Source organism: Musca vetustissima, unplaced genomic scaffold (genome assembly GCF_032173495.1).
Source record: "Musca vetustissima isolate MV318-11 ecotype Yass unplaced genomic scaffold, APGP_CSIRO_Mvet_v1 utg6013, whole genome shotgun sequence".
Classification (NCBI taxonomy): domain Eukaryota; kingdom Metazoa; phylum Arthropoda; class Insecta; order Diptera; family Muscidae; genus Musca; species Musca vetustissima.
This window is the reverse complement of record NW_026889308.1, coordinates 580,438-600,567: the sequence shown is the minus strand read 5'-3', so window position 1 is coordinate 600,567 and position 20,130 is coordinate 580,438. Positions and strand designations below refer to the sequence as shown.

The following is a 20,130-nucleotide window of genomic DNA, read 5'->3' as shown; positions in this document are numbered from 1 at the left end:
TCATTGCTGATCGTTGTTATGAAATGCAATACGATCCCTTTGTGTCAAGGTTTCATATTTTATCGAATTTGGCGCCACCGTCGTTTTACTAAAGGGATATTGAAACTATAAATACTACCTACTACCATTAATCAAATCAAATCAGTTAAGTGTTTCAATAAAATACTTGATTTAAAAAAAGTGGCTGATTTAAACTACTTTGAAAAACTGAACTGCACGAACTGTCGTTGCTAAAAACCAATCGGGGATTTGAACCCTGGTTGCTCTCTCTCTCTCGAGATAGTTGTCCGGCACCTTCTAGGTTGTATGGGAAAAAAGTCCGTCACTACAAGAAAAATCTGCTCTGAAAAGGGATGTTCTGGTGTGATGCCAAATGTCCGAATCTTGTTTGAATTTGATTCGTAGATGCAATTTCGCAACAATATTCAACATAAATACAACATATCAAGTAATGACATTTGTCAGCCACATTGTCCAATAAGACTGATGAGTCGCTTATCCAACTGCGAAACGCGTCGCATAATGGTGGGAATATAGTATTTCTCTGGCTTTCCTTTTCATTGCAACTTCGATCAAGTATCTCACCTCGAAACAGAAATAAAAAAAAAACATTAACACCTTGAATACGGAACACAACTGCATGTGGAAGTCGTTGCATGGATCAAAGTGGTTTACGGTGTATCATGGCACAATAATAAAAGTACATTAAGTTTACGAAATTAAGAAAAGTGGAACTGTTGTAATCTCTTGTCATGTCCTTTTTGCTTGTAAACATATGCAACAGGTTGTTTTGTTTCTCGGGGTATACAAATGAAACTTTTGTACGCAGCTCGGTTGTAGCATTATTCTATCTCATGTTATTGTGCCATTGGTTCAATGAATTAATTTAGTTGCATTGCTTGCTAACATTTGAACTCAATTTCAAAAAGAAAGCATTCCTTATGAACGCAAACAGCATGTCACAATATAACAGTGTTAAGAATTACCCGGATTGCAACCATAATGAAATTACAGAAGCTCGGCATAATCAGTTGTTCGGTTATAAAGTCAATTCTAGTGTTCAACAACAAGTATTTTTGTATTTAGTCATGTTCGTCTATCTTAATGGAAACAAAAAAGAAACAAAATAAGCATAGAATTCCAAAATAATATTTTATTTATGTATATGTACATAAAAATCGAATAATAACAGTAGCAAACGTGTATTAATCAAGAATTGTTAAGACAGAGTAAAATAATGGATTTTCTTCCTAATTTCAGAACACAGAATATAAAAATGTCAAACGAACAAAAGCAACGTATCCAAGTTCCAGATGCACTGCGTGAAGTTCTGCTAGAATTCTCCATAGCCTATCTGCTGGAACAGCCAGGCGATGTGGTCGATTTTGCTGTCGAATACTTTACCAAACTGCAGGAATCACGCCGACAATCGGCCTTTAATCGAGATAATGACCGTGGTTCAGTCGATGATAGTGTCATGTCTCAGGAAGATGATGACGGTAAGTTCAATGAATCTTTTGATATATGCATATGATTTTTATAGTTAGCACAACTATGTGGAGATTATATGAAACAGGCGTTACTACGCCAGAGCGACGAACTGTACATTGGATACATTAGGACATAGAGTTTTAATGAACCCAACGCAACGGCGAGAGAAAAAAATGGTTATTGTTCAGGCCTTTGAGGGTTGATTTATTTTCTCTGTAACACAAAGTCTAGTGGAAAGCCTCGCACTCTCATACTGCTTTCGTTTGTTTCTATTTATAACGGGAATATTTCAATATTTAGCTTGTGTGTAACAAACAAGTTACACTCGACACCACCACAACCCTCGAGTCGGAAGTGAATTTCTTTTCATTTCACCTGAAATCACGTTCCACCTTCCTTCACATGTTTAGAGTTCGATTTTAATGAACAAGGACATGGGTGTTTGGCACGCGCCTCCCTTGCACACTTAATAAACAGCTTTATATAGCACAGTTATTTATACATTGGAATACACGCCAATATACATACATCCATACAAAGATAAATTGTATATAACATAATTCAGTATTAAAAAAAAACACATCACTAGGACAATGCACAATATCAATGGCTACAACATCGAACTGTGTCAAGCTTGACCTGTGGAAAGACAAACAAGTAAACGAACCCCGGATACAGCACATCTTACAGTTCTCTGCACCATGTGATGTGGTTCGACAACAGAGTTTGTTAAATATTGATGGGACTTTAAAGATTCTGTATAAAAATAATTTCTCAATTATTAGGGTGATTAGAGATGGTCTATGGTCAATAGTATTCCTAAAGTAGACTTCATAAATATTACACTAGCACTAAAAAGTACTAATTATAATATACAGCGGAAAGGGTAGAGACATATATCCGAAATGTATTTATCTTTAACTATGACATAAAATATAGTTTCCAACATCACAAGGACCTATATTGCAGCGAATGATTTTGTGAATTGTGGTTTTAATTTCCGATGTAGAGGATGTACCAAAAATGTAGAAATATACGGCTAATTTTTCTTTAATGAGGATTTTCTAACACGCAACGCATCACAAACACTAATTTTCTGCAATTTTTAATGGAAATCTTCCCTATAAATGCAGAACTCTATTCAAGCCAATATGTCGATGAAATTATAATCAACGTAAAAGTGTTACTTTTATAACGCTTTTTATACAGTAGACCACGGATATAAGAACATTGAAAAAATCGAAAAATTTGTTCTTATAAACGTGTTTTTTTATGGGTGAAACATTTTCTTATGTCCGCATTTTTTATATAAGATGTTCTCATATCCGTGGTCTGTATTATATTAGAAAAGCTATGTCATTCTGTTTGTTTCCTGGCATGTGTAGTTCTTATGCATATTGAGAAATGCAATAAAACACAGATTCTAATGAAGCAGTTATTCAGTAAATATTGTTAAATGCAATTCTAAAACTATTTTCGTAGTTTTTTGTATGCTGTCGTCAAAAGTGTATTGGGCGACAAAATTCTATCGATTTGTCGTATAAATTCGACAGTGCCCAATTTTCGACACGACTACGCCAATCGTGATATGGTTGAATAAATGATGTACTCTGAAAATTATTATTTTACAAATTCGTATTATAAGGATACACAAGTACTAAAGAGTACTACATATTTTACCATTAGTACTAAACTACCGAACATTAGTATTAATATTAAACAAGGAACACAACATTTCAAAAAACCTATTATGGTACTATTTATATTGGTCCATCGGGGGGAGGATCGAGAACATAGGATTCAAAACATATAAAAATTAGTAAGTTGTACTCGATTTATTAGGATTTGAGTATCAACGCTTCTTAAACCGATGTTCGCTAGTAATTCGCACTAAGAAAATCAGACCATCATTATTCGAATCTAGATTCGAATTTAATTTTTAAGTATGATATGGATAATTCATACTAAATACTTAGGTATTAAACTATATTCTGTAGCTAAATAAATATTTAATTATTTTAACTATAAAATTGAATCTAGGCTTCGAAAGATCCGATAACCCAGTAACGGGCATATGCTAGTATAGAGATATATATTAAATTAAAATTCGAACAATGCAAAATGTTTGGGTCACTCAAACACCCCAGTTATTTGATAACTTACCTTATTTGTTTAACTGACCATATATTTATTTATTTTTTATTTCCATTAAATAATACCAAAGCCTTCAAGGCCAATAAATAGTATTAACAATATAAAAACATGTCTAAGCAGACTCTTACATCTAAAAAACTTATATAATTATATATATATATATATATATATATATACTACAAAATTCAAAAGTTGCAAATTAATACCAAGATAAACAAAGTTTTAAAAATAAAATCATTAAAAGAAGTTTTAAAAATAAAACATAAATCAGACCATAAGTAAATGTCAATATGTATTTAAAGGCATCAAGAATATATCAAATCAAAAAACATTAGATAATATTTGGATCAGCGCTTCAAATATAGTCCAAAAGTTTCAAACGAAATGCATTGTTTGAATGAGAAAATACTCTCAGTTCAACTGGCAAGTAGTTCCATATTCGAGCAACTCGTATTAAAAACGATTTCTCAAAAACAGAATTATATATTCTTGGTATAAATAACTGAGTAGTTCTTGAAGACATATTAAATCTAAACATATTCGATAGTAGATGAGGTACTCCACATTTAACGACTTTATAAAATGAGCATAACAATTTGATTGTAACATACTTATCAAAAACAACTCCTAAAAAACTCTCAACATAGCCAGAAATATGCTCATATCTCTTTACTCCATACACGAAACGAGAAATACAATTAACAATGCGCTTTAATTTGAAAAGGGTACGATCTATGGTTCCAGATACTACTTCCAAGCAGTAATTAATATGGGGCATAAGAAGAGCAAATGCCAACCTCTTTTTTACCCAGCATGGAAGAAATAAATTCGTAGAGTACAACTTGCGAATTATTCCACACACTTTCCGATGTATAAAAACTATGTGAGTGTCAAATGATAACTTATCATCTATAAACACTCCTAAAATTTTGTGACAGCTTACAAACCCGATCCTATTCTGGTCAATAAATAAATTGTAATCATATGACTGACTCCCAAATAGCATAGCTTTGGTCTTAGAGTAATTTATCATCAATGAGTTGCTTGAACCGAGAAAAAGAAAGATTTACAAAACGCTCAAAATCATAAGGAGAAAGCTGATTATCATTGAAGATAGGTAAATGTCATCTGCAAATAAAAGGGGGACGCAGTCATCGTATCGAAAATAATCCCCTAAGTTATTGACATATAAAATAAAAAACAACGGTCCTAACAAGGAACCCTGTGGTACACCACATGTAACAGAAATAGTCATAGAAGATTCACCATTAAGACATACAAATTGTGATCTACCAAATAAGTAAGATGCAACAAGCTTACAAGCAGTTAAGGAAAAATTAAACTCATTTTTAAGCTTTAATATTAATTGTTGATGTACAATAGTATTAAACGCTTTAGTTAAATCTAAGGAAACGACAATAGTATTATTATTTTGATTGGCATTGTTTCTAATCATATCTGTCAAATAAAGTAGTAAACTTGCAGTACTACGATTTTTACGAAAAGCAAACACAGGTATTTAGTAATTTGGACGCTCACACGTCCCAAAATTTGGCTCTTCATAATTTGCTCACAAACTTTCGACAATACCGGCAAAATAGAAATAGGTCTGAGATCTTCAGGACCATTAACAATATGGCCTTTGGGAATTGAAACAACACGAGCTTTCTTCCAAAGGGTCGGATACAGCGACGATGTTAAAATTGTGTTTATCAGATCAAGAATCATATTAGAAATATATGGGAAAATAAGTTTTATGAAATCAACAGGTATTCCATCAATGCCAATGGATTTAGATTTAATATTATTTAGAGCAATAGCCACATCATCAATACCAACACAACTGAAGGAAATTGCGTTATCTGATTCACCGAAATCACGAAAATCTAAATCACGAGTAGCCAAATTATTTGAAACAAATGAACTGTTTAAACTATTGACATCAAAATTGGAAACTATGTCATCACAACCCGTACATCCTGTACCCCTAAGAAAACGCCAGAAAGCAGTAGAATCCATGTAATTAAATTTTTTCGAAAAATATCTTCTACGCTCACGTCTAATGATTGATTTGGCTTCATTTCTAAACTTACAGTACACTTTCCAATTGCCGCTATTCCTATTTGTTGGTATGCTGCGAATGCCAAATCACGAAGCGATCGGGCTAAAGTAATCCGATTTGCATCCATCCAATTGTCATCAGATCTAATTTTTCTGCGTACAGTAGGAACTAAGTTAAATAAAACCGAAATAATTGAAGATACCAAAGAACACTTAACATCACTATCAGCCACATAAAGCATTCCACAGTCAAATTCAGCTATAAGAAAAAAATCTGTCCCAGTCCATATTTATATAATCATGGTATTCAACAAAATCACAGCTTATATTAACGCTAATGCTAAGCGAGGCAAAAATAAGTGCATGATCAGATATGGATGGACAAATCACCTGATCACATAGCTGAACCATACATAAATCACTAACCAAAATAAAATCAATGAAGATGATCAATGAAGATATATATATATATATATATTAATACGTATAGGTCTTCTCAGACAATATTGACTTTAATGTTCATTTTGTATTACATATTTGTTAATTGGCTATCAGACCAACCCCGTACGATATGGATACAAACATACACCAGCAATTGGCTGGCAGGTTCAATATGTTGGTAGAAGGGTTGGGAATATCTCAATGTTTGATGCTCTTGTTTTTATTTTGTGTAACAGGTTGCCAGCCAGCCACTGTGTGAGTGTATACAAAAGAACGTTTTATGTGTGTCAATGCTTAGATGATATGAGTCGATTTTTGTATGCAATAAATTGTTAGAGGCGACTTGTTGTATCTACACGTATAAACATGAGCAATATGTATGTGAGAATGTATGTGAATGGATGTGCGGGCTGTATAAGGCTCAAAGAAGAACGGGGTTGCCTTTTTAGCACAAACATTATTTCCCTTCAATTTTTGGTTGGCCTATGACAGACCACCGAAATAATTCCGTTAGTCAACATTTGTCACTCCTAGGCGAAAGATCGTTTATCCGACATAGTGCGCTCTTTTATTGTTAAAAACGACCAGAATCCCCGAAAATGCGGTCAAAGACAACATAATTGCGTGTGGCGTTCTATACAAATAAGTAGTCAGCGGGACGGATAATAATATATTTTATAGTGATGTGTGAATGCTAAATATGCCCCTAACACGCTAATGCCACAATGAGCGCAAAAATTATTATTGTCTGCCGTCTTTAATCCAGAAAGTACTAATTACTATAATTGAAAGGAAACTTGTGAGGAGTGACAGTGAGATTTTAATAAGTTTTAGTCGTGAAAATTTGAGTTGTTTGGAAGACCAAAATAATACAAAATATACGTCTTGAAACATTTCCACGATTGGTGCTTATTACCTATTCATAAACACGCATTCAGAAACTTACTACGATGTGTTTAAAATTTACAAGATTTTGTGTTGTCATTGCATTGCCAATGTCATTGATGTTGGTTGTCAGTGTGCTTGAAATGCCAAATTGCTCCAATTTACTATTCCTTAAGTTTCAAATTTGACAGTTTATTTAAAAGCTAACCATTAACTGTTAACTTTATTAGTGCCGTATAGAGCATCATTTTCAATAGTCATATATGAGATATATGTATATGAGTTTTTGTAAAAGAAATACTCTCAAGTGGTGACTGCGTTTCAAATTCGTCGGCCGAAGACATCATTTTCATTTAAGGGAAATCGAAGTGACGGACATGGCTTCACAAGTTACAGGATCTCTTCTAGCTGGTAAGCGAACACAAAAGGTTTCCCTATTAGATTATATTGGCCTGATCTTAATAATTATATAAATATGGGACTATATACACTTCAGGTAACATTCAGCGAAATTCTATTGTTCTATGAGAAGACAAATTCGATTTAATTAGGAGAAATTGAAATTCATTAATCAAAGATCATATTCCGCTGTAAATCCGTAGCATAAACCTTAACTTCCAAATCCATAGAATTTTAAATGCAATACTAAAAGAGATCAGAGAACAGTCTTATCATACATCGGTTAGGAATTTTATGAACTTCTTATTTTAAACATATTATAGTAATAGTATATATATTTTACGATATTTTCAGAACCAGTTGTTCCACGATTCTCCAACCGACGCAAATCTGTTTTTGCAGAGGCCTATGACCCAGAAAATGACGCAGATGATGATGACGGCGCAACTGCTGTTTTCCCGAAATCAGATGAACAACGGTCGCGATTAATAGAGTCCGTTAAAAATGTTTTACTATTCCGTTCTCTTGAAAAGGAACAGGTATGTGCAACGAATAAATAATTCAAATTTTAATTAGTATTATTATTTTTTTTTTTTTGGCAATTGTAGATGAACCAAGTTTTAGACGCAATGTTTGAGAGAAGAGTATCACCTGGTGAAAACATTATTCGTCAAGGAGACGATGGCGACAACTTCTACGTCATCGAATCGTACGTATACAATTTAATAACAAAAATAGGAAACAGCGACATTTAACATATATATTTGCTTATACACTTGAAGCTGGTCTGTGATGTTATTGTGAGCTTGCGTATGATTGTTCTCCAATGTTAAGTGCCCATCATACGCCACAATGACTTCAGAAACAATAGTATACCGAAAATATTGCTATTTACTACCTATTAAACGCCGCCAAGTCGTTTAATTATGTTTTGGAAATGGAAATGTTTTTTGGGCTGTACTCTGGCGGTTTTTTTTTTTTTTTTTGCTACACAACTTTGTTTTTTTTTTTTTTAATTTTTTGGATGGGAATCGGTTAAGACATTGTCATAGAAAACTATTCTTTATCTATTTTTGTTTTTTCAATTGTAGGGGTGTTTACAAAGTAATCGTAAATGACAATCATGTTCACACGTACACCAACAGTGGTATATTCGGAGAACTGGCTTTATTGTACAACATGCCCAGGTGAGTTTCTATTGAGATTACAAATAGCGTTTATATATGGGAAATATTTTCATATTTGTGTAGAGCTGCCACCATACAAGCTGAAACTGAAGGGTTGCTATGGGCAATGGATCGCCAGACCTTCCGACGCATATTACTAAAATCTGCCTTTAAAAAAAGAAAAATGTACGAATCATTGCTGGACAGCGTGCCAATGTTGAAGACATTGCAGGTGTGTTAATATATAATTTAAGAATTTTAATTGCGCTTCATATTTTGTGGTAATTTGACACGATTTTATTATTTCCTTCAGAATTATGAACGCATGAATTTGGCTGACGCTTTGGTTACCAAGCGTTTCAATATAAACGACAGGATTATCAAGCAGGGTATGTAAGATAAGCGGTATACATTGAATGATACGTATTGAGTTAATTCTAGGCCGCATTAACTTATTATTTGTTTGTTAATTGTCATTGTAATTCGTAGGAGATGTTGCCGACGGCATGTATTTCATAGAAGAGGGCACAGTTGTCATTAAAATGGATCAAGATGGCTCTGAGATTGAAATCTCCCAGCTGGGAAAGGGTGCATACTTTGGTGAATTGGCATTGGTAACGCATCGTCCACGTGCAGCATCCGTGTATGCCGCAAGTGATGATGTGAAGGTTGCATGTAAGTACATCTGTAATGTTTCCCATATTCACATAACCGTAGAACTTGTTCTTTTAGTAGATTGAATTTGTTGATACCTCCTTGTTTTCATTATTTTTTGTTGAAATAATTTGTATTTTTTCTTTCGTTTCCTCCATTCTTAACACAACGTTTTTCTTTTCTCCATGAAACGACATTACTGCCACTAAATCACACATTGTTTCCCGTCCCGTGATTTATTTGATTACCGATACATTGCTTACACATTGTAGTTTTAGACACTGAATGTTTTGAACGCCTTTTGGGACCATGCACAAAACTGCTTAAACGCGCTATTAGTGAATATCGTTATTTAGATGACGATTTGCGTTCATATTTTGACGAACTAGATAAACTAGAAGAATTACATGTTTAAGTTTTGTATTTGGAGTGTCTTTTTATGTTGTTATTAGTAAATTTAAAGCAATATAGATATATGACAATTGTTATTTTTTATCATCAAAGTTCTGGAAACGGAGGCGTTTGAACGAATTTTAGGATTTTTAAAGGATGTACTAAAAACCCGGGTGGGAGTATATGAGCAGAATTTAATGCAACTGGCAAGACAAATACTCTGAAAATAGAATTCATTGCTTAACATTAATTTCAAAATTTCAAGACCATAATGATTTGTAAAAATTGATTTTATATCGTCCAATAAATTTGGAAGAAAAGAAAAAACAACATACAGACACTAGGTTTGAAAACAACATCTGGTATTACAAGGATAACTTCTGAAATTAAAGTTATGGTAAGAATAATTCAATGTCGTTTTCCCAACTTGTACAGAAATGTCGACGCTTTAACCCGGAATTAGAGCATGCGCTACATCGGATATATGTATTGTATTGTATATTTTACAGCAAAACAATGCTCTTCCTCTGCGTCGTATGCCATTTATTGATAGACATTGGAAAACATGAAACAGGAAAACTAATAGATATATCTTAACAAGTCACAATCGCGGTGGAGGTTTAATCTTAGAAATGTACAACCATTTTCCATTCCTGTAAATAATAGCAATTGGGTATGCAATAATTAAGTACGTTTGATTTTATTCGTAACACTGCACTATAGGTAATTTGGACAGTTTTTTAGGCAAAAAGTCATTTTTCAATTTTGGAAAATAATATGTTTTTTGGTGGCATTAAAAAAAAAATTAAAAAGAAAACATCAAAATTTATGATTCTGTAAGATTCTTTGCATAAAAGTGTCTTAAAAGCGGTAATAATCGTAGCCAAACTCTAAACTTTGAAAATAAAATTAAAGAAATAAAAAAAAATTAAGAAATTAAGGCGTATTTTAAAACGTTTGAAACCGCTTAATAAAATGCATAAACATAAAAATTAAACATGGAGAGTATTGGCGGGGGTGTGTGCTGTTTATTTAATATATAATATTTGTTAATACGTTTGTGTAGCGATTCAAAATTTACATTGTTGACTATAATAAAAGAAATGTGTTTATTTTTTAAACATAGACTTAGATAGACTTTTACTAAAATGTTTAAATTTGTCTGATCTTTTGACAGCTGAGATATATTAATGAAAGCTTTCCAAATTGATTCCAATAGGTTTCAAATTGCAATTTTTTGCGTTTTTCGTGATATATAAGTTTTGTTGTTGTTGTTGTTGTAGCAGCCCTATTGCTTTTACACAATGGGCTGAAGTGACAGACGTTGGCCGAGTAAGACTCGGGTCGTTTCGGATCGTAGACCCCTCTGTCGTGGAAACGATAAGTTTTTTGTAGGGAACTTTAGAATGAAAAACAATAAAATTTTCGATATTTGATTTGATGAAAGAAATAAAAGCAAAGAAACATATTTTTGTTTACAACGTCCCCGAAAGTAATGTTGGCAATACAAGCAATATGGACCAAAAATACCTCAAATTAAAAGAGAAAATTAGGCTATTTTGCATGCTTTTGTCAAGATGGACCAAATGTTAGAGGAAGAAAGAACTTTTCAGCGAAAAAACGAACACACTCGATTTTTTATTACAAAGTAAATAACGTGACTCATAAACTGGAGAAGAGGAAATGGCGGGCTTGGGTTCCCCTTAGAATATAAACCACCAAAAATTTACTTTTTTCAGCATTGATTAAAAACAAAAAATGACATATGAAAAAATGTTGTTCAGTATATCCAGTGTTTACTATAATCGTGTTGGACTGTAATAAGCATGGTTTTATCTCACTTTTACATATTAATAACTTTAAGTTGTATAAATATACTGAATTAATCATTATTAATACATTCTGCAAAAACATACAACATTGTAATAATTATTCCTTTAAGAATCCAATCGCGGGGTCGAAATTTTTTTAACTTACTACCCTAATCGTTTTCAATCGTTTATTGTGTATAAGAAAACTAATGAAAATATCTGAGAGAGAATTAGCTTTGTTCGTTATATGTGTAGTTGCTTATAGCCGTTGTTCGTTATATCCGGTTTCTACTGTGGAAATCTGCGTTTTCTCTTTCTTGTACATATAAATCATTTAAAAAGTCAAAAAATCGTTTAACACCGCTGGTATTAATTGTTGCCTCAAAAACAGGGCAAATTACCTACAGTGCACTGTAAACATTTTAAGTTTCTTACCACGAGGGACATTCCTTCGATAATCGGTATTATAACAACGTTACCTAAATTCACGACCGTATTACCCATGTACGTTGAATTGATATCTTTTAGCGATCTAAAATTAATATATATATATATATATATAATGTGTTTAGATATTTCACATTCTTATTGACAAATTTATATTACGTTCTGTCATAGTTGAATTTTTCCAACATTGAAAATTCCACGGTACATGGAACATTTTACGTCGACGTATTTCGGTAACATTTATAGCAAGGTTTATTCCAAGGCCTATATAAGGTCGGACAGTAAGGACAGCTGAGTATTAAGTTTGCTGTGAAATCATATTTTGAAACCTTAAAATCATGTTACAATTATAAAAGGTAACAGCAAGTCCCATCTGATTTGATTCCAACGTAATACTAGTGTCAATATGAATTTGACAAATTATGTCTTTAAAAATCACCCAACAGGAAAATTGGGAACGCATACAATTTGTAATTGTTCTTTATTAAATGTGCTCCCGTATTCAACTTACGCAATCTGCCTGCTGGGAAAGTTTGAGGAAGCAAATCTTTCTTCAAGGAACAACTCGCTATTCCCTGCATTTTCATATGTGTTACACATATATATATGACAATGGCTCAATTATAGGAAAGATGTGGAAGCGATAGAAATATAAATTTGATAGATTTTCATTCATGTTTTTCAAATTTTATTTTGAGGATTCGAAAATATTTCATTTTCAAAATAAAAATAATTTGATGATAATTTGTTTGTTTGTTTACATTTTTCTGTCAAATGAGTTGACACTAGTAGAACTTACAACAACAAATTTCCATGTGGTTGTTGTATCGTTGTTTGTACAACAACACTTGCTGTTACCTTCTATTATTATACCATGCCTTAAAATATAAAAAAACAAAGCCAGGGTTAACAGACATGCGAATTCACGCCTTAGTCTTCTCTTGTTGTCAACATTTAAATCGCGAAATACCAACCAGAACAGGATAAAAACTCAAAATATCTTTCAGGAAAACGTATGATAGTAATGTGCACATATATTTTGGTTCAAATAAAAATATTTTTGTCTATTTATTCTTCAAACAATACATTTGACAGTCAATGTTAACCTTATGAATCAACCTTGGGCCAGGTTATCATTACGTTACGCTTTGAATTCGCCTGCCGATTAACCTTATTAATAAAACTTATGTCATATAATTTCATGTGTTTTACTTTTGTGGTAAATAACGTCGAACGAGGTAGGACTTTAAAACAAATCTGAAGTGATTTTGCTAATCACATTGTGATATGAGTTTGGAATATTGAATGGTCAAATTTTTTCCCAATGAAATACGAAGAAAGACACTTTGTTATATCCAAAATCGTTATTTTTTATTTATTTTGAATACTACAAAATAACTTGACTTTTACTAATCCATAGGCTAGCAATAAATCTAAAGCTTACGCGATTTAAAGAATATCCTCATTAGTGAATTCAATAAACAAATATAGCTGGTTTCAACGTCGTTTCTAAATACAAATAAAACCACAATGTTGGTAAAAAATCCGAAGTAACAGCATTGATTTAAATTTTTTTGTTTGCATGATTAAGTTCTACATAAATACGTAAATGTATATAGTTAATAAGCATGTATATACTCATATGTGTTATGTGTGCATGTTGTATATAGCGAATCCTCTCAAACGGAACACATAATGCTTAATGACATGCATTTTGTATTTTCTTTCTCTCCACAGTCCTCGAAGTTGAGGCATTCGAACGTTTGCTTGGACCTTGTATGGAATTGATGAAGCGCAACATTGACGATTACGAGACACAGTTGATTAAAATTTTTGGCAGTAAAAATAATATCACCGACACACGATAAAAAGTCTGAAGCTGTAAAGATTTAATCCAAGTCCAAGAACATACACTTACACAAACACACTGCACAAACATTGGATGGTCCTGGAAATATCCGAAAAAACTCTTTCAAGTCCAGTGTCAAGACCACAACAACAAATCGCCAGGAGACAAACCCAGACCGAAACTTTACACTTTTTCCTCATCAATGCAGCTGACCCATATTAAAACACACAATCAATGAAATCCCCGAAACAAACAAAACATTCAAACGACAACACACAAACTGACGAACAACAACTGTAAGCACAAATCATGATAATTATACTTTAAGGAGTAGCGTACGTTGAAATCGATTGAGAGCCGTGTACATGGCAGGCGTATACACCAAGAAGCAAGAAGCGAAAAACACATATTTAACAACAAAACAAAATCCTTTTTAGCAATATACTGCATAATAACAATTCAAAGGCTACAAAACGTAATTTTAAGAACTACTTTTTTGGTGAAATGAACACATAAGAAGACAAACAAAAGTAAGCATAGGCCTAGGACTACTTTCTACACACATAAAACTAAAAATCACAACAATTCTAAGCTCAATGAAAGGTATATCAGAGAGTTGTTCCTTGACTTTTGGATCGACCAGTTTCCAAATAATTTTGTATTTTCATATTTACATGGATATGTAAGGCTATTATTGTTAGTTAATTAAGCAACAATTAATTGAATTCTGTTATTTAGGTAAAACACGTTGTTACTGTATAACTTATACAAGTCAAAAGAAACTATTTATTGTTCTATTTGCTGCCATAGCAAATATGTCGCCAACAGCGGCATATACATTGTTTTTATAAATACTTTCCATTAAGTAGAACCTAGTTAAATATTCATTTAAGTTCTCAAAGAAACGAAAAAAATCTATTTGTAATAATAAGCACAAACCATTAGCGAAGCTTTGAGAGACGACCACATTTATTATTGTATTTACTGCGATGAGTTGCAGTCGTTGCACGCCAGCAGTGGGTACATTTTCAAATACCTGGTCTCCTCCCGTGTTCAACAGATACATTATTATCTTACTTTTGCTTTGGTCCTTTACTTTATTTCGAAGACATAAATTGGAACTGCGATAGATTTGTAGTAAAATATTATTCAGAGGACAAACATACTGATACAAACTTATTACTCGATACACAATGAGATGCGACATTCGAAATCGTTGAAATTTTAACATTTATATTTGTTCACGTTTAAAATAAATGATTTGTAATAGAATAAAGTAAAGGAGTAACGCCATTCTAGTTATGTATAATTATTGGTATTATCTTCTAAATGCAAACTGAGTTTCTTGATATTCATTTGAACTATTTTTCGCGGGGCATATTATTTCTCGGAATATCCTTTCAGCTGATTCTAAATCCTATAAAATACCCCCTTTATACATACTAATACTATTTGCAATTGCGAATAAAGAATTCAGCATGTATTAGGATATTGTGAAAATTGTAGTTAGATGTTAATAGTCCCCTTCAATAATTGACTAAAGTTCAGCAAAAAATCTCCTTTGGAATTGCATTTGCAATTGCAAAAAAAATCAAAAGAATAACAACAAACAAAAATACAGTATTTTCATAAAAAATTAAGCTTTGAAAAAAAAACAATGAAATATACATATTTACTCTTCATAAAATAATTACGGGAACACAAAAATCTTCAAAAGAAACAAAATATACCCAAACATGTTAGCACAATCAAACAAAATAACTTATTTATACACTACCATATATATATATATATCATTAGTAGAATAATTGGAAAAACTATTGAAAGAAGACCCTAAAAAGCAATATATTTATTTTGGTCCAAGAAAAAAATTTTAAATCAAACCAGGGGTTGGATGCGTTTGTGTTTACAACAAAGTATCATTATTATTATTTTTTTTTACATTTCTAACTCCACTGACATGAGCTTATTAAATATACCGTTAGAAAAGTCAATAATATATAAATCTAAAATTGCACAAGTCCAGAAGTTTACATAAATTACATCTTTGTTTATTAACCACATCGGGTAAAGAAACCTGAAAAGATTGTGAACGATTGTCTGTGTCGATTTGTGTTTGATTAAAATATAATTTGAATAAACATATGATCGTAAAATTCCTGTACATTACTAACCAAGCGTAATTTTGTGTGGTGTTGTAAGTCAGCGAGACAATGTAACCATGTAAATTTAGCCACATATGGACATGCGCATGATCTTCTTTTAATTTAAGTACGAAACAAACTTTAAATGGAATTTACTAATTGTATAATTAATTAAAATAGAAAGCGTTTGCCGCTTTCTTCCACAGTATAGATATAATTTAATATCTGGAAAAGAGAGCAGCTATTTTGAATTCAATTAAAAAAAAACCAAAAAACATGAAAGTGCTGGACATTTTCTTCATCAAAAAACAAATCCATAAACACACATACGCACTATTTACATATACATATATTGGAATAAACACAATTAACATGAACATAAACTTAAACCAACTTTTCAGTTGCAACAAGATACATATATTCGTGTGTATGCATTTCATTTGCGGATATTTTTGTAGGCAAGTCAATGTCAGGAAAACTTGACGTTGGCTTCAATGGCTAAATGACCTTGAGAATTTAATTGGGTATAATACAATACTTTGTGGAAAAGAACAACACAACATTTTACAATAATTGTCCGCAGATGTGTTTTTATGTTATCACATTTCTTGGAAATGCAAAAAAAAAATCAACAACATAGAAACTAACCAATACCTTTATATAAGATTAATATTACAATGTTAATTTAATTGTTGTCTTGTATGTGAAATTCGTAAACTTAAACAAAAATAATAGATTTGTAAGAGCTAACCCCGCATCAATGCAACTTAATTAAAAAATACAGAATTAGGATTGATGGAGATAAGAATCGATAAAGCGATTGCGAGGGTGATTAACTCTTCAGAATGAAAATGTAAAGGAAGTTGTGGAAAAAGTGAATTCTAATTATAAATAAAAGTGAAAAATAAAAAATAACTTGCATTATTTGTTTTTCTTTTTTTTTATTGAGAACGTAACGGCAAATGGTAGAAAAAAATATACATCCTTATTCTGGATGTATATTCCATGTGAATTTACTCGCTCTTCCCCTTCGTCTTATTCTGAACAACATTTTCCTGTGAATTTTTTCGCATTCTCGCTTTCGCCTTGTTCTGAATGAAGTTCGAAAGCGAAAAAATCCGCATTGGGGAAATTAGGTATTCTGACAGGGTTTGATTCCAAGGTAATTCTCGTGTCAATATGAATATGACAAATTGCATTTTTAAAAATGACCCAACAGAAAAATCGTGTACGCATGTAATTCGAATTTGTTCTTTATTAAATGTTCTCCCCCAAGGTAGATATACAAGGTAGCCACAAATGTCAAATGTCAAAAATATTTTGCCAAAACAAACAGATTGACAAGATTTTTTTACACAAATTCTTGTAGAAAATGTTAATAAAAGTATTGCCAAAAAGCTATTCGAAATTCGGAGATTTTCATTTATAATTTAGTTTTTTAATTTTTAGGTTCAACATTACAAAAACATTTTTGACATTTATTTGTCCAACAGCTGGGCCGATGCGGCTACCTTATTAAATATACCTTGTTCTCCCCTATTTAATTTGCTCAATCTGCCTGCTGGGAAAGTTTCCACAAGGAAATTTTTCTTTGTGGAATAACTGGCAATTTTTATGTGCTACCAAATGTAACTAGCAATGGCTCAATTAGAGGAAATCTGTGGAAGCGATAGATTATAAGTTTGATAGATTTTCATTCACTTTTTTTCTAATTATATTTTGAGGATTCAAAATATAACATTTTTCAAATAAAACAAAGCATATCGCTGGCTTAACTTGTAATAGCGACAAGTCCATATTTCACAATTTTTCAGGAGAGACAAAAAACAATCAAACTTTCTTTTGAATAAAGATTTTTTAAATCTGTAAATGCAATTTGTTTTTGTACTGTATGTGTAATTTAATTGCGTAAAGGCAAAATGAAAAAAAAAATAAGTATTTGCGGAGATACAGCCCTTTTTCGGGACTTTTTCTGTCGATAACTTTGCATTTTTTAATGGACTTAGGTCTTTTTCTTACAGCTTGTCTATCATTATATTTTCTAATTACTGCAATAATTTTGATTTTTTACGTGTTAATATTATCTAAAAGAGTAAAGATTGTTTTGGAATAATAATTCATTAAAAAATATGAAAAAACAAGTAAAAACGTCGTTATTTAGGCAGGTCGAATATTGGGGATAACGTTATATAGCCGGTTTTTGTTGGGAGGTGTGCTACCCCATAAGTACCTAAAATACCAAATTAAAGTCAATTAAAAACATGTCCAAAATCTTCAAAATAAAAAGTGGGCTTACAGCCAGCGACAATTATAACAAATGAGATAACTCTATTTTTATTTTTTTAGATCGATGTATTTTGTCTCTTTATACATAACTGTATCAAAATCTCAATTTCTCGAAAATTGTAATTGTTGCCTTTACATGTTAATGGTGTTTTTACACGATATTTATTTTACATATGTGCTGTCACTTATTTCATCCATATGTAATTCCTTATGCAGCGTACACAAAACATTTATTTTTGTGTTCAAATCGACATATGTATTTTACATATGACATAACCTATAAACAAAAAAAAAAACACTTTTATTTTTTCTTAAATCAACATCATTTGTTTATTAAACACCTACAAACGAAATAATAATTTGTAATTTTTGCCTTTTCATCCTTTTCTTTCACTTGCAATTGAAATATTTTCTTCCAACAATAGGTTCGTTCGTTTACTTTCCCAGTAATATTTACTCAGTAAGAATTTGCAGAGAGTAAATACGATTTTTTCCTTTTCAAGAGAGAAAACTGCAAAAAGTAAACGAACAACATCCAGTAAAAAGATTGTTTCGACACAGCTGATTAAAACAACAAACAAATTGGCGCGAACTAAAAAACAGCATTTTTATTAGAAAAATGGATAACAAGCGGAAAATTGATGTTGTTTGTTCCCCACAAACATTTAAAAGGGTTGTGACCTGTTATTCCTGTATCTGCAATTGATATTGGGGTGGACATAACCGATGGTGTTCCAGACATGTTAGGGATGCACACTTTTTTGTTTGGATTTGGAACCTAAAAAATCGTTCGCCAATTACTCTTGTATTACCTTATTTTTAAATACTTGCGTTTTCTTCATCCATTTTGGTATTTAATGATACAAAATCAATATAAAATTCACAAAACAATCAATTTTCTTGAGAACAATTTTTTGTTTGTTTACAAAACATAACAAAACAGCTGATTAAATATCAGCTGATGATACAAGAAAATTCTTACTGAGTAAATTTTCCTTGTAAGAATTTGCAAATACTCAGTAACACAACTGTCAAATCTGCTCTCTCAATTCACTCTCTTTTACTGGACTTTTGGGTAAACGAACAACATTTTGTAATAATTTGTACAAATTCGTACAAATTATTGAGAACGAACCTAATGTGTTTCATTCAAACAGCTGATTTCCTTATGTTTCACATACGAAAATAGAGCGCGTCCTATTCGGAAAAAATACATATGTAATTGCATATCGTTTTGACACATTGAAATTTCCGTATGTTTCACATGACGAGTTCGATTTCCATATGTAAAAAAGTGACAGCACATATGTAAAATACATATCGTGTAAAAACACCATAAGCCAGCAATATGTATTATACCATCAAGGCTTCACCATCAAGGAGGATTCTTTTTTTTTTTTTTTGTACTTCATAGTAGTTGTCAAGTAGGTTGGTTGAATACATTCATGATGTATTCATTCACCACGACTGATTACTGGTTACTTGAAAAACCATATAAAGTACTCTCTTTATTTCTTTAGTTCCTCTTTACATTGAAAATCATTAGCAAAACAGAAGAGATAATAAAATCTATAGAGATATTTTACAATTGTGAATAAATTTAAGTAGTTCTTGTATATGCTGTGCGTTCTTTGACTTTAGTAAATCCGGTAAGTTGTTGTAAATATTAAAAATGTTGAAATCTTTCCTTTGTAACTCAAATCTCTTGCAGCAAAAAATTATGTGTTTTTCATCCTCAACAACATTGCATTCATCACATAAATTGGTGTCACATATACCAATTCTGTGGAAGTATTTTTTACAATAAGTGTGACCGGTAAGAAGCCTATTAATAATTTTTATATTTTCAGGTCTCATTTTGGAAAATTTGTGCCATGGCGTTTTTGATGGTTCCGTGAAAAATTGGAAGAAGTAAACCCCTTTGGTTAGAGATGTTTCCTTGTATGTGT

The 20,130-nt window shown here is 31.8% G+C and overlaps 1 protein-coding gene across 1 annotated transcript; it reads left to right on the top strand.

Moving 5' to 3' along the window:
• Positions 1–1,258: 1,258 nt before the first annotated feature.
• On the top strand, positions 1,259–13,819 carry LOC133337051 (cAMP-dependent protein kinase type II regulatory subunit). Its single transcript, XM_061545315.1, has 8 exons — positions 1,259–1,499; positions 7,786–7,970; positions 8,040–8,140; positions 8,523–8,618; positions 8,682–8,829; positions 8,911–8,986; positions 9,087–9,272; positions 13,640–13,819. The coding sequence occupies exons 1-8, from the start codon at positions 1,277–1,279 to the stop codon at positions 13,768–13,770; spliced, it is 1,146 nt and encodes a 381-aa protein (XP_061401299.1). The 5' UTR covers positions 1,259–1,276; the 3' UTR covers positions 13,771–13,819.
• The last annotated feature ends 6,311 nt before the right edge of the window (positions 13,820–20,130 follow it).